The sequence below is a fragment of the Coenobita brevimanus genome, chromosome 41 (assembly GCF_032717465.1).
Source record: "Coenobita brevimanus isolate Jiangsu-jjx chromosome 41, ASM3271746v2, whole genome shotgun sequence".
NCBI lineage: Eukaryota > Metazoa > Arthropoda > Malacostraca > Decapoda > Coenobitidae > Coenobita > Coenobita brevimanus.
Genome location: NC_136994.1, coordinates 19,529,287 through 19,543,197, shown reverse-complemented (window position 1 = coordinate 19,543,197; position 13,911 = coordinate 19,529,287). Strand labels below are relative to the sequence as shown.

Sequence of the window (13,911 nt, the reverse complement as noted above, 5' to 3'; positions counted from 1 at the left end):
TTTTGTAGCACCCCATTCTTAGCATTTTAACTATTTTGCCTTAATATTATCAGTATCCTGTTAATTTCACAGCTGAATAAAAATTATGTGGTATTAACTGGAATAGAATACTAGATTTGCCACAGCTGTGGGATGGTTAATATTCTTATGTGTTATTTGTGTCTTTTTAATAGCAACATGACTGCATACAACATGACTGCATAATTAATGTACAGTACAAGATAATACAGATTCAGTATTACCAAGTCTTCTTCACAAATAAACTGGTAAAGAAGAGGTGTTTGGGACCATCTTTGTTGTTGCCCCCGCCTCATCAGGACGTGAACCCAGTGGACTGTAGGCAGAAGTTGCCCTCCTCCTGCTGTCTACCATTTCCTTGGCTTTGGATAGGATGGGAAGGATAAGTATATAACTAGGTAGTGCCACTTCCTGGTTTTATTGGTGCCACTGCAAGAAGGTCTGCCTTTTCATCGCTGGGAGCCTCCTTAACCAATGAGTATTTTATATGGCCCAGGTGTACAATTACATGCACATATTTGCATACAGTGGCACTCTTTTACCCTTTATGCAGAGATACTCACCTTTATAGTCATCATATCACTTATTGCTTTTATGGAGGACACTTGAGAAACTTAGGAATGTAATCTATATTGTGTGCTGCGTTTTACATTATACAGAGATCTCTAAAGACTGTAACAGGGAAACTGGGGCTGGTATTCTCATTGGTTAAAGAAGCTTCCTAACACCTCTTCCTTGGTTATTCATTTTTTGGATATGGCTGGTAAGTAATCTTTTGTGTGTTATTTATGAAAGGTATGGTGATGCATGAAGGTTTTACGTAACACAGAATATTACAGTAAGGTGTAATAAGCAAAATAAATCAGTTGGGAAAAGGTGTTAGGGAGTTCTTAACCATTGAGAATATGAGCCTGAGGTCCATACTCTTTTCGGTTAAGGAATCTCCCAAACATCTTTTCCTAAGCTGGGGAGCGCGGTAGCTCGGTGATAGGATGTTGGGCTCGTAATCGTGAGGTTGCGAGTTCGCTCCCCGCCTAGTGGCTGCTGTGCTGTGAGGGGTAGCGCTGTCCTGTAACCCTAGCAGGGCTATATGATCTGATGAGGTCTAGCTCAGGGATTAATCCCTTCCCTTTTCCTAAGCAGTGTATTTTGCTTATTACACCTTATTTTCCCCTTCTGTGGTACATAAATCCTCCCAATATTGTCATACTCTTTGTATTTAATGTACTAAAGAGCATTAACCAGTCATATCCAAAAATAAATAGCTAAGGAACTTGTGTTAGGAGCTTCCTTAACTGACAAGAATAAAAACCTTAGACTTCGTCCAGAATGGCTGCAAGTTGTGTACAGTAGATGTGAAAGTACTAATTGTTGGATGATGATAAAAGCTGTACATGTACCTTATAGAGAATCAACATATTTGTCATACTGATAGGAAGTTGGCTTCGGACATAATATATAGAAATACCATAGAGGACCTGATGTTTGTCTTGACGTATTTGGTATTTTGTACAACAGGTTCTCGCAATTTACCTGAACTTTGTAGTGTTTGGTAGTACCTATAGTCAGTTTAATCGTACCTGATGGAGATTTGTGTCCATATTTAGCCAGTTACCATTTTTTTAGTGACAGAATAATACAGTTCTTCCTTGTGATATTATTGTTTGGTATATCATCATTTGCATTTATGATCAGTAATAATTTAAGACCTTTTTTTATGATTGCTGTGATGCTAGATTTCTCCTTCTATAATTTTCTTGCTTATACAGTTGCTGCACCACTAAGTTTGTTATATGATCAGTTGTAATGTGATTGGTATTCAAAAACTCATCCCATTCATAAAATGAGGATGTGCTGTGCTACATCCATATATCATTTCCTTAACATTTCACAGGTAGCAACTTATTCAGTCACCATCTCCAATAATAGCTCAGTATGTGATATGGGCAGGTAGCATTTTTCTGTCAGGTGGGAGTGAGCTAGCTATAAGTGTTATAATATTCAGTCTAAGTATAATGTTCAAAAAGCATTATATTTAGTTAAGTTGTAGTCAAAGGGAATCTGAACTTTTATTCTCTATCTCCATGACTGTGCAATACCATGAAAAAGATGTAAAAATAAAAGTGAACCAGTAGTTGTAAATATATATACTGTATATATTGGATGTCAGACCAGCATTTAGATATATAAAGTGAAGTGTATGTACTGGTGTGTTATGGAGTAGCCCAGAACTGACTGTAAAATAATTGTTGAGAATATAGTGTGGTGTTCAGTTAGTTGGGTTTCATTATTATCCCTGAGACCTGCAGTTTTGTATTCTTGTGGGGTAAGGAACCTGTCTAACACCTCTACCCTAGCAGTTTATTAATGGCTATGGCTAGTTCATATTGTTCTGCTCACTATACAGTATATGTGAAATATGGTGATCATAGAATGATTTAAGTAGCACAGAAGAGAAGAGTAAGGTGTAATAAGTGACATAAATCTTTAAGGGAGAGGTGTTTGGGCCTTCCTTAAGGCATATTATTTAAAATAAGTACATGAAGGAGCACTGATATACCTGGGTGTCTCACCTGTTTGGTTATACAAACATCCCTTGACTACTTCCCTATCCCTCAAAAGGAGGAGGAAGATGGATTTCAGGAGAAGGGGTGCAACTACTACCAATGGTAGTTGTAGGCAAGCCCTGATTTATGTGAGTTACTGAGTTACTTTTGGGTGAAAGTGCTCCAACTAGATAAAGCTTGTAAGGATTTCTATGAGGGGTGGCTGAAGTTAATTTCTTAAAGAATGCCATTCAGAGGTGAGAGAGACTGGTCATTGTCACCTTAAATCTCATGACTAACTTACCCTTGGGCACCTACGCCTACACTCTTGCTGGGGTATTAAAGGACTGGATTGTGGATATGGATAAATACTTCTAAAAAACATGAGGCATTCCTCCACCTCTTGGCTCCCTTTGTGCCGTGCCAGCAGTGTGTCAGCTGCAGCTCATTTATTGGACCTCTGAATGGTTACAAGTCTACTCTTGGTTATTCCCAGATGAAGAGCATGGAGAGGTGGTCAGAGGTGAGGCTGGACAGGTGGGGAAGAAGGATATGGGCAGAATGGTGAAGGATGGGAAAGGTGGTGAGTGGGAGTGGGATGGTGTAGGAGATGGAGGCTAGGTGTGATAGGAACAAGAAAGGTAAATGGGTGTGAGGTGGCCTGGACTTGGGAGGAGGGGACTGGGTAGGTAGGTGAGGCAGGGTAAGACCAAGGCAACAAAGTCAGTTTCTTGTGGTACCAGTCTCATCCAGGCATGAACCTGTGAACTGCAAAGTGTAGGCTGAAGTTGCTCTTTTGCAGTTAAAGGGCTTTTGTGTAACCCGGCTGCTTTAGTACCTGGTTACATCAGTGCCAACATTGAAGGCATCCCTCTTCAGCACATATAATAAGTAAATATGGTGAGAAAGGAAGAGGGAGGAGAATAGATGAAACGGACAAAAATGAGAGAGGTTATTAGCTCCAGTCTAAGGGATTTTTCATTCTTCGGCTGCATGAAGTGATAGAAGCGGCGCTGAACTTGTACATGTTATTTATGGAGATTTTCCCCCGACGTGGGTTGTTTCCTAAGCCGAATAGCATAACCTGATAATAACAAGGATAGAAAAAATAAAAGTATACACTATTAAAGAGACTAATAACTAGGTTGAAAAGGGCTATTAATATTTACTTAAAAGAATGAAAGGCCGATTAAAAATTTGTGCCGAAATCTCCTAAAAGATAACAACAACAAGGTGAGGCAGACGTCCCAGCCCTCGCCCTAAATTTTTGCCCCACCTTTAGCAAGAGCCAGGTAAGGTCCCCAAAAGTTTACGTAGTTTGTATAGAGCTTTCCTCTCATTATATTTTTAACAACAGCGTAGTGTGGCAGGCAACCCTCGCCGTAAAATTCGTAAGTTCAGCTCCATCCATCGTCACGGCCAGGTAATGTGCCTAAAAGTTTAATTAATGGTCCAAGAACTCCCACTGTTTCCCTGAAAGTGTAAGTATTATGCTCAGAACTTTCTATTCTATATAATATTGACAACAGCAAAGTGAAATAGGAAGCTCTCGCCCAAAATTTTGCCCCACCCATCGTATCATGGGCAGGCAATGCCCTCAGAGTTTAAATAATTTGTTCATTGTCTTCCATTCTCTGTATTTTATATTTTTTCACTCATTTATACAGGAAAAGTTTATATATTTTGCAGCAAGGTGTGACAGGCAGTCCTTGATTTAAATTTTTGTCCCACCCTTCACAGCCAGGTCATTTCTACCACAGATGTGTTATGTGCTCAGGGCCTTTCACATTTGATATATTTTGTCCTTTGCTGTTCATTTATGCAGGAAAAGTTTGAATAAACCAGCATATTATATACTTCATCATGTTGTTTACCATATCCCTGTGATGACAAAAATAATGTAAACTTGTTTTATGATTGTCAGGCAATTTAATTAAGTCTAATAGTAGCCAAAAAGTCTCCACAAACCCTGTGATTTTGATGGCATATATAGTTTTTTATGCTTTATACAGTATATATATTTTTTCCTAGTATGGTTTAAATTTATGTATTGGAATCAGACTGTATATTAGTTGCCAGAAAATATTATCAGTACAAGTAAGTATATACAGTATGAACAAAAGCCAGGAATGTCATTAGCAGTTGTGGCTCCATAATGGTTGAAAGTTGAACTCATCTTCATACAGCATTTTTAAAACAAAATTAGTGGTAGTATAGCCTCCAGTAGTTTGTCAAATGTCTTGTGGACACACTACAGTACTGTATGTAAAATAGTCTTTCTGCCGGCATGTGGTGATAGGTGGTGGCAGCCATCATCCAGTCACTTGATATAGTGCTGTGTACTTCTGTACTTATGTTACTGGTATTCTTTTTTCTGTGTCTGCCGTCCTTTTCTTACGTTTCCATTTCGTCCTGTCACGTTTTATTAATGTTCTTTCCACTTTAGATGGCTCTGCACTGAGTGACATATTTCCTGTAACCCAGAAAAACCATTTATAATGCCGGGTGATAAATATATAACCAGATAATGGGGTGATGTAAAAGCCTACCGTACTATGATGCTTCTGTTAACTGGGTGGAAAGACACAAAAGCAGTGTCCACCCAGGAACTCAATGCCCACAGTCTGTCCCATGCCTTGCTGTGACAAGCCACAGTCTGCTGTAGGGGAATATCAGTTCCCTGCAGGGGACAGATCTCCAAGGGTGGTTGCTTGCCTGTGGTTGATGGGCCTTCTCAGCCAGACAGACCAGGGTTGGTCAACAACGGTTGGAAGTTTTTATTCTTTTTAGGAAAGATGTGTCATACTGAAGGAGTTAAGCACAATGGTCATTAATATTTACATGAACTTTACTGTTGCAAAGTTTTCACAGTGCTGACTACTTTAGTACACATAATTTTGGGTTCATGCATGTGATCAGCATAGGGTAACATCTTTGTTGTTGGCCTAGTGCAGGTGTTTGTTTGAAAGAGAGAGAGAGAGAGAAAGAGAGAGTGAGAGAGCTGAATGAAAGTGTGTGAATAAGTGAGGAAGTGACAAGAATGAGAGTGGATGTGTATCTGTGCGAGTAGGCTATAAAGGAAGAAGGGAGGCGATGGAATGTCAGAGAGAGAAGGGGGGGGTAATGAGAGAGGGTAGGGAGGGAGAAAGAGAGAATGTATGATGGAAGAGAAAGAGAGAGTGAGATGACAGTGAAGGAGGAAGGTAGGAAGGAGAAAGCAAGAGAGGGAGGGAGGGAAAGAGAAGGAAAGGTAGGGAGGGAGGGAGATATAAATGATGGAACTGTGAGGAGGAGGAAATGGAAGTAGAAGAGTATAAGAGTTGGGGAGGGAGGGAGGAAGAGGATGGTTAGAGAGAGGAGTGAAAGAGGGAGGTAAATTGGGGGGTGGGGGAGAGAGAAGGGAATTAAGTTCAGAGGAAGGTAGGTAGGGAGAGAGAGAGAGAGAGAGAGAGAGAGAGAGAGGGGTAAGAAGAGAGGGAGGAGGAGACAAGGTAGGGAAGGAGGGAGGAAGGTATGCAGAGACAGAGAGAAAGGTAAGGGAAAACCATGAAGGGAAGGAAGTGAGGGGTGAGAGAGTAAGGATAAGGGAGGGAAGAAAAACTAGAGAGAGAGAGGGAGGGAGGGGAGGAGGAGGAAAGAATGTAAGAAGGGAGGGAGGAGAGAGAGAGAGAGAGAAGGGAGGAAAGGAAAGATGACTGAGAGAGAAGAATGAAGGTGTGAAAATGGAAGTGGGAGAGTGTACAGCGTGGGGGGGAGGAGGAAGAGAAAACCTAGAGAGAGAGAGGGAGAAAGAGAGAGAGAGAGAGGTAAATGAGGGAGGGTATGTGAGGAGGAACCAAATATAACTGTGGATTCTTGGCAAGTGTCTCGTCCCGCCTGCCGACTCTCTTGCTCGCAGTCATATAGGGATTACTGGGGACCTGGGGGAGGGGGAGGGAGGTAGGGAGAGAAGAAAAGTAAGGAGGGAGAGAGGTGTTTGATGAGGCAGGACATGGACACACATGAAGGTAGGGTAGGACATCTCTGAGACACTACATTGGACACAAACTAGATAAGGGCTAGAGTAGGCTAGTAGTAGTTGTAGTAGTAGGCTTAACAGTATGGTAGTAATAGTAGTAGTAGTATTTGCAGCTTTAGGATCATTAGAATGTGAACTCAGTGGACTACATGCTAAAGTTCCCCATCTTCTGCAGTCCTTTGGTGGGCTAGGAAGAGTTGAGGGATGTTTGTGTAAGTGTGCATTGAAGCCACCCATTCATATCACAGCTGGAAGAAGAACGGAGTAGAAGGAAGAGAAACAAAGATGGCAAAGGTTTACAGAATATTATTAAAACAGTTTGTGAAGGTGAAGAGGGAGACCAAGAATGAGATGGAGTGATGTATGAGAGAGGGGAGTGTGAGTTGAAGGGAGGGCAGTCAGATGGTAAAGGACAGGGGAACATGAAGGTGTCTGGATATAGATAGATGGGCAGACAGACAGACAGATACATAGACAGAGAATGCTTAGATGTGTTCAGTCTGCATACCACATTACAGAGCATAGCCATTCATTATACACCTCCTTGCCAGAGAGAATAACATAACAGGACAGAACAGACCACAACTAGACATGAGAGAACAGAACGGAACAGGATGGGATGGAGGTTATTCTTGGAAGAAAAGACAAAAAGTGAGTGAAAAAGGAAAGGAGTTACACAAGCACCCCACCTCTCCAACACACACACACACACACACACACACACACACACACACACACACACACACACACACACACACACCAATCTCATAATACCCCACCTGCCTTCCCTTTTTTTCTTTTTTTTCCCATTTGGCAGACAGTTCAGGTATAATTTCCCCTCCCTGGCAGCATCACCACTTCATATGTTTATTTTTTTGTCCCTTTGCCATGATGGGGTGTTTTTTTTGTTCTGTTTTTGCTAGTGTCGGATGATTTATTTATGTTAGGAGAGACGCCATAGTGACAGCATTGGGTACAGTCTCCATAGCTTGCAACTCTTTGGTATGGGAACATCTTTAAAACACGTTAGATCGTAAATATGGCTGTACCAGAATATCTATCTATCTATCTGTTCCCAGACGCCTTAATCCTGTAAGGGGTGGCCACAAACAAATCACCTCCATGTTGCCCTGTCCCCTGCTATTTCATTACCCTGCTCCCAGCTCACACCCCCCTCTCTTATATACCCCTCCACTCCATCCCTCCATCTCATCCTTGGCCTCCCCCCTCCCAGAAACTCATCGTATGGTATCTTGTGTGTTATGGAGATGGCTCAGTCTGCTGATGTGGGCATGGGTGTAGCAGTGGGAGTAAGAAATGATTAAGTGATACAAGTTAGACATTGGCAGAGTCGAGATGGCCATTCCCACACACTTGAGAAGCACCTTGCGGAGTGGAAAAAAAAGTTATATGTGGGTCACTCTGTATTTTGTTCATGCTCTTTCCATCCAGTTTTATTAGGCATAGAAGATGTTTGTGTGTTGTGAGAGTGTGATGCATGAGTGTGTTGTGGCGTGGGGGGATGAATGTCAGTGAAGGTAGATTGTGTTGTGATGTGTGGTGCATGAATTAAGTTTGTTGTGGTGTGGGGGGTTCCATTATAGTGAGGGTAGAGTGTGTTGTGATTGTGTGGTGTGTGAGTTGAGTGTGTTGTGGTGTGGGGGATGTAACCTCAGGCCACACTCTCTGATAGAAAAGATGCTAGAGGTTGAGCTGCATTGATAGGTGCCATTAGGTGACCAAGTTGACACATTTAAGCATGTTGGAGCCTCGATAAACAGACAAACATAGGGGCTCGGGGCTAGGTTACCGAGTCCCAGCATTTAAGGTTAGGGTGACCACCTTTGTTCACCTCTGACTGGTATTTTGTGAGCAGTGAGCCCCAGTACATACGATGGTGTTTAGTGAATAATGTGTACATGATGTGTGTAGTGAAGAGTGTGTACATGATGGTGTGTGTGGTGAGGAGTGTGTACATGATTGTGGATGTGTTGTGTGTAGTGAGGAGTGTGTACATGATGGTGTGTGTAGTGAGCAGTGGGTACGTGATGGTGTGTTTAGCGAGTAGTGTGCACATGATGGTGTTGTAGGGACGAGTGTGTACATGATGGAGTGTGTAGTGATGAATGTGTAATGTTGACATTGCATATATCAAGCTGAATGCCTGGCCCATCCAACTGGCATGTGGAATGATGGGAGGGAATGTAGAGGAGCAGGCATGAAGATGAGGTGCCAAGAGAGAGAGAGAGAGAGAGAGAGAGAGAGAGAGAGAGAGAGAGAGAGAGAATCATAAAACTCAGTACATCTTCTCCCATCAAAACAGTGAATTGGAGAGGTGGAGTGATAGGAAGAGGTCTAGAAGAGAAACTGGATTGATCTGCTGTTTCACTATTTTTAGCTGTGTACTACTTCCTTTGTGTGGCTCTAGTGTGGTCCAACTATGTAAGGAATGTGTGTGTGTGTGTGTGTGTGTGTGTGTGTGTGTGTGTGTGTGTGTGTGTGTGTGTGTGTGAGAGAGAGAGAGAGAGAGAGAGAGAGAGAGAGAAATTGATGTATTAATGTGTGAATAGATGTGTAAGATTTTGTGTGTGTGTGTGTGTGTGTGTGTGTGTGTGTGTGTGTGTGTGTGTGTGTGTGTGTGTGTGTGTGTGTGTGATTTCCTTCGTGGCTGTTGGACCAGAGAATTATTTTTTGTGTTTATATTTACCAGCATCATCAGTGTAAGGAATACGAAACGTTGAATCTGTTCCTAGATGCTATTTTTATGACACGGTAGCTTGTGTAATAACTCTCTCTCTCTCTCTCTCTCTCTCTCTCTCTCTCTCTCTCTCTCTCTCTCTCTCTCTCTCTCTCTCTCTCTCTCCACCATTCATATACGGCTCTTTCCCTTCGTCCCACCCTTCCTCCTCCTCCTCCTCCTCCTCCTCCTCCTCCTCCTCCTCCTCCTCCTCCTCTTTTCACTTACTAAACATAGCAGTGAGGTCACTCAAGAAATTTACCAGTCTTAGAGAGAGAGAGGGAGAGAGAGAGAGAGTTTGTATATTTTCAGTGTATGTGTTTATATTGAATGGAATGTGTGTGTGTGTGTGTGTGTGTGTGTGTGTGTGTGTGTGTGTGTGTGTGTGTGTGTGTGTGTGTGTGTGTGTGTGTGTGTGTCTGTGTGTGTGTGTGTGTGATAGAGAGGAAGGAAGGAGATGTGTTTGTATGTGTTTTGGTTCATGTATGTTTATGTCAGATGGAATGTGTGTGTGTGTGTGTGTGTGTGTGTGTGTGTGTGTGTGTGTAACTTCCTGAAGCAAGAACGTGAGAGAGAGGGGGGGAGGGATGGGGGGAGACGAGAGAAGATAAGGAAGAAATTGAGGAAGGGAGGATGGAAGGAGATACTGAGGAAGGTAAGGAGGGATGGAGGAAGGAAAGAAGGGTGAGAGGAGAGGGGGGAAGAAGGAAAGGGGGAGGGGAAGGGAGCGAAGATGCAGAGGGAGGAAGGAGCTGGGGGTAATGAGAGGGAGGGGGGAGAGAAGGGAGGGAGACAGGGCAGGGAGGAAGTAAGTGGGGAGAGGGGAGAGAAGGTAGGGGAATGATGAAGGGGAGGGGTGGAGAGAACGAGGGGAGGAGGAGAGAAAGGAGGGGTACGGGGAGGGGAAGGAAAGGGAAGGAATGAGAGACGAGAGAAAGATGTAGAGGTGAGAGGAGAAAGGAAGAGAGGGATAGGGAAGGGGGAAGGGAGAGAGAGAAAGGGGGGGGGAAGAAGTGATTGGAGGGAGGGAAGGGAAATGTGTAAGAAACGAAGGGGAGGGGGAAGATAGACGTCATAGGAGGAGAGAGAGAGAGAGAGAGAGAGAGAGAGAGAGAGAGAGAGAGAGAGATCCCATTGGACAGAAGCCACCACCTCCCAGGGGCTGGCAGACTAGTGACTCCATTTCCCCTTATTTCACCACTGTCACTCACTCACCACGGGGCCACCGCACTCCAGCCACGCACACACGCAGGCAATCTCAAACCACACACGCGTGCACACAATCTTAGGCTGCACACGCACACACGCAATCTCACCCACACGCAGTCTTACGAACACTCCATCTCACCCATCATTCTTACTGTTTACGTGTTTTTTGAAGACTGGAAATGACGTTAAAACAAAGAAAAACTAGTAATGAATAACGCAGGTAATTAAAAAGTGCAGTTAGTGAAATATATTGTGATTATACGAAAGAAAATTATAGATAAACAAATTTAAAATGTGGCACTGAAGAAAACAAAGAAAAATATGATAAAAAAAAATACTGCCATTACGTAACGAAAGATTCCAGTGAGTTATTTTCTTTTTTTAACGATTTACTCACGCTTATGATGAGAAAGTGAGAAAATGAAAGAAAGAGGGAATTGTAAAGCTATTTCTCATACTGTGCATTGTGGTAAAGAAGATCTGCCAGTTTGAAGAGAATTTTGTGTTGCTGTTATACTATCGAAACTCAAAGGTAACTGTGTGTGTGTGTGTGTGTGTGTGTGTGTGTGTGTGTGTGTGTGTGTGTGTGTGTGTGTGTGTGTTGTTACCTAATTGTGGTGTTACGGGATTAGGTCAGGCTCGTAGTAGATCCTGTGGCCATTTGGTATGGTAGGTATTTTCGCACATGCTACATACATACATACATGCATACATACAATCATACATACATACATATATGATGATGTCAGCATGCATAAACATACTGGAACACAAAATACATACATCCGTTTCTCCATGTGTACCTGTGTATACAGACACATTCTCTCTCTCTCTCTCTCTCTCTCTCTCTCTCTCTCTCTCTCTCTCTCTCTCAATTTTATACACGAAGCAATATAAACCTAATAGTAATATTCTGTCAGGGTTTGGGTCAGTCTTTTACCCAGGCATATCTTTTGTGGCCTGAGGTTCATCTGAAACGTGAACCCAGTGGACTGCAGGCTGAAGTTGCCCCTTCTCTTGCAGTTCACCATCCTCCATTTGTTGGGATGGGGAAGTATTTGAGAGATGTTTATATAATTAGGCAGTTGAGCCACCTGGTTATATCAGTGCCACCACATGAAGGCACCAAGTACACTCTAAATGGGGTAACATGGGGTGGACTGGAGTAGAGAGGTATATGAGAGAGGGGAGTGTACGTTGTTGGAGGGCAGCAAAGGGTGGAGAGTGAGAGACTAACTAGGAGAGTGTATGTGAGTGAGGTGGAGGGGGGAGAGGGAAGGAGGGGGACCGAGGATGAGATGGAGGATGGAGTGGTGAGGTATATGAGAGGGGGTGTAAGTTGGGGGGAGGGCAGCAAAATGACAGGTGATAGGGCAACGTGGAGGTCTGAAATTCAATGAACCATGATACAGTGTTGTGTGTGTGTGTGTGTGTGTGTGTGTGTGTGTTTAAGGAAGAAGGAACCAATGTCCAGAAACAAAGCAGAGTAACAGAGAGTCAGATTCTTAGTTCCATCCAGTGAAAACATACCAAGTACAATTTTTCTTCTGTTCGATGGCTGGCAAGATGAATGAGTTGGTGACATGAAACAGAACACCCACTGATGCTTGATAAAAAGTTGACACGTTACACAGCAAGTGGCGTGTAAATAAACAAAGTAGTGTGGTGTTTGAGTGTGGTGGTGTGTCTGTCACTGTGGTAAAAATAGTGAGTGTGCACAGAATGTAGAATGAAAGATTGACTAGGAGAGTATGTGAGTGAGATGGAGGGGGAGGGGGAGGCTGAGGATAAGGTATAAATGGTGAGATGTATGAAGAAGGGTGGTGTAAAATGGAGGGGGAGTCCGAGGAAGCGGTAGAGGGATGTGTTGGACAGGATGAATGGGGGTGGTGAGAGTTGAGAGGAATGCAGCTTGATGGCACAGGACAGGATGGCATGGAGGTGATTTGTTTGTGACCACCTCCTCTGGGATTATGTTGTCTGGCTGTAGGTAGAGAGAGAGATTGTGAAGTGTGTTGTGGTGTATGGGCAGAGTGTGTTGTGAGAGTGAGGTTGTGTTGTGAGTGTTGTGCATGAGGTGAGTGTGTTGTGAGAGTGAGATTCATGAGGTGAGTAAGTGCGTTGTTGTGTGGAGAGATGCATTATGGTGAGGGCAGAGTGTGTTGCAGTAGTGTGGTGTGTGAGATGAGAAAGAATGTTGTAGTGGAGGGATGCTTTACAGTGAGAGCAGTGTGTGTTTGTATGAGTTGTAGTTTGTGTTGGTACTGATGTGGAGAAGTACTGGAATGTGAAAGATGTGTTTAGAAAAGTTTATGGTTTCCTATACTTATTTTCCTCTAACTTGGCCTAAAACTCCCTTCTCTTCATCTTGATTGCTGAGTTGTAAGAAGAGATTGACACTAGATTATGGTGCTAGTCACAAAGAACTGTTACATAAAGTAGTAGAACACTAGCACTGTCTCTGTATGCCATAGAGCTAAATGAAATAAGCTGCAAAAAGGATGAAAATCTGAACATTATAGTTTTGTTAGTGATATGGCATTACCAGAATATTAAAGACAGTTGTGACAAAGACAAGGTTACGAGTATTCAGCATATATTACTTTCACACAGACTAAAGTGATACATAGTGCCACAAGTAAACAGTAAATAGATATAGAGAGATGATAACATACTAAGCTGACAAGCAGAGAAAATGCCTGTACTAACAAAGGAGCTTGGCATCCGTCCAGGAGCTGGTGTGAGGGAAGGGCATTTTGTTTTGTTGCTGTTTGGAGTAAAAAATTGTTTAGCATTTTTGTATACGGAATGACATTTGCTTCAATGTACTCATACATACTGTATAATTGAATGGTGGTTGCATATAATGTATAATTTTGAGCTCCTATGACAGGCAACATCCTTTTTAGTTGCTGATGCCAGATTATTTTGTTCAGCTTAAAGAAAGGCCTCTCATACTGAATGGTTTTACTGAGGACTAGGTCATAGAGCGGGACCTCAGAGATAAGGGACTGAATAGGGTGGCTGCCAGAGATTCTCTATGCTCTTCCATCCACATCTCTCTTCAGCTAACAAGGAATTCCCTAAGCTTCTCCATCCATTTGTCTTTTCAACTAACCAGCAGTTTTCTAAGCAACTAACCAGCCATTCTTTACGCTCTTCTGTCCACTTCTCTTTCTAACTAACCAGATTTTCCGTAAGCTCCTCCATCCACTTCTCTCTTCAACTAACCAGCAATTCCCTGAGCACTTCCATCCACTACTTTCTTCAACTATCCAGGACTTCTCTAAGCTCCATCCATTTGGCTCCTCAGCTAACCAGCAGTTCTCTATGCTTTTCCATCCACTACACACTTCAACTAACCAGCAATTCCCTAAGCTCTT

The 13,911-nt window shown here is 42.8% G+C and overlaps 1 protein-coding gene across 2 annotated transcripts in view; it reads left to right on the top strand.

The window, feature by feature from the left end:
* The first annotated feature begins 3,805 nt into the window (after nucleotides 1–3,805).
* RtGEF (Rho-type guanine nucleotide exchange factor) overlaps nucleotides 3,806–13,911 on the top strand; it is a 40,611-nt gene continuing 30,505 nt past the window's right edge. The window contains exon 1 of one of the 2 annotated variants that reach the window (XM_080270572.1): nucleotides 3,806–3,856. Coding sequence is in view for 1 of the 2 variants with exons in the window: in XM_080270571.1 (XP_080126697.1) it covers nucleotides 6,566–6,571 (6 nt within the window). In the remaining variant the exon portion in view is untranslated. Of the gene's footprint in view, nucleotides 3,857–6,514; nucleotides 6,572–13,911 lie in introns of those variants that run through there. The other variant, XM_080270571.1, reaches the window with a different exon arrangement.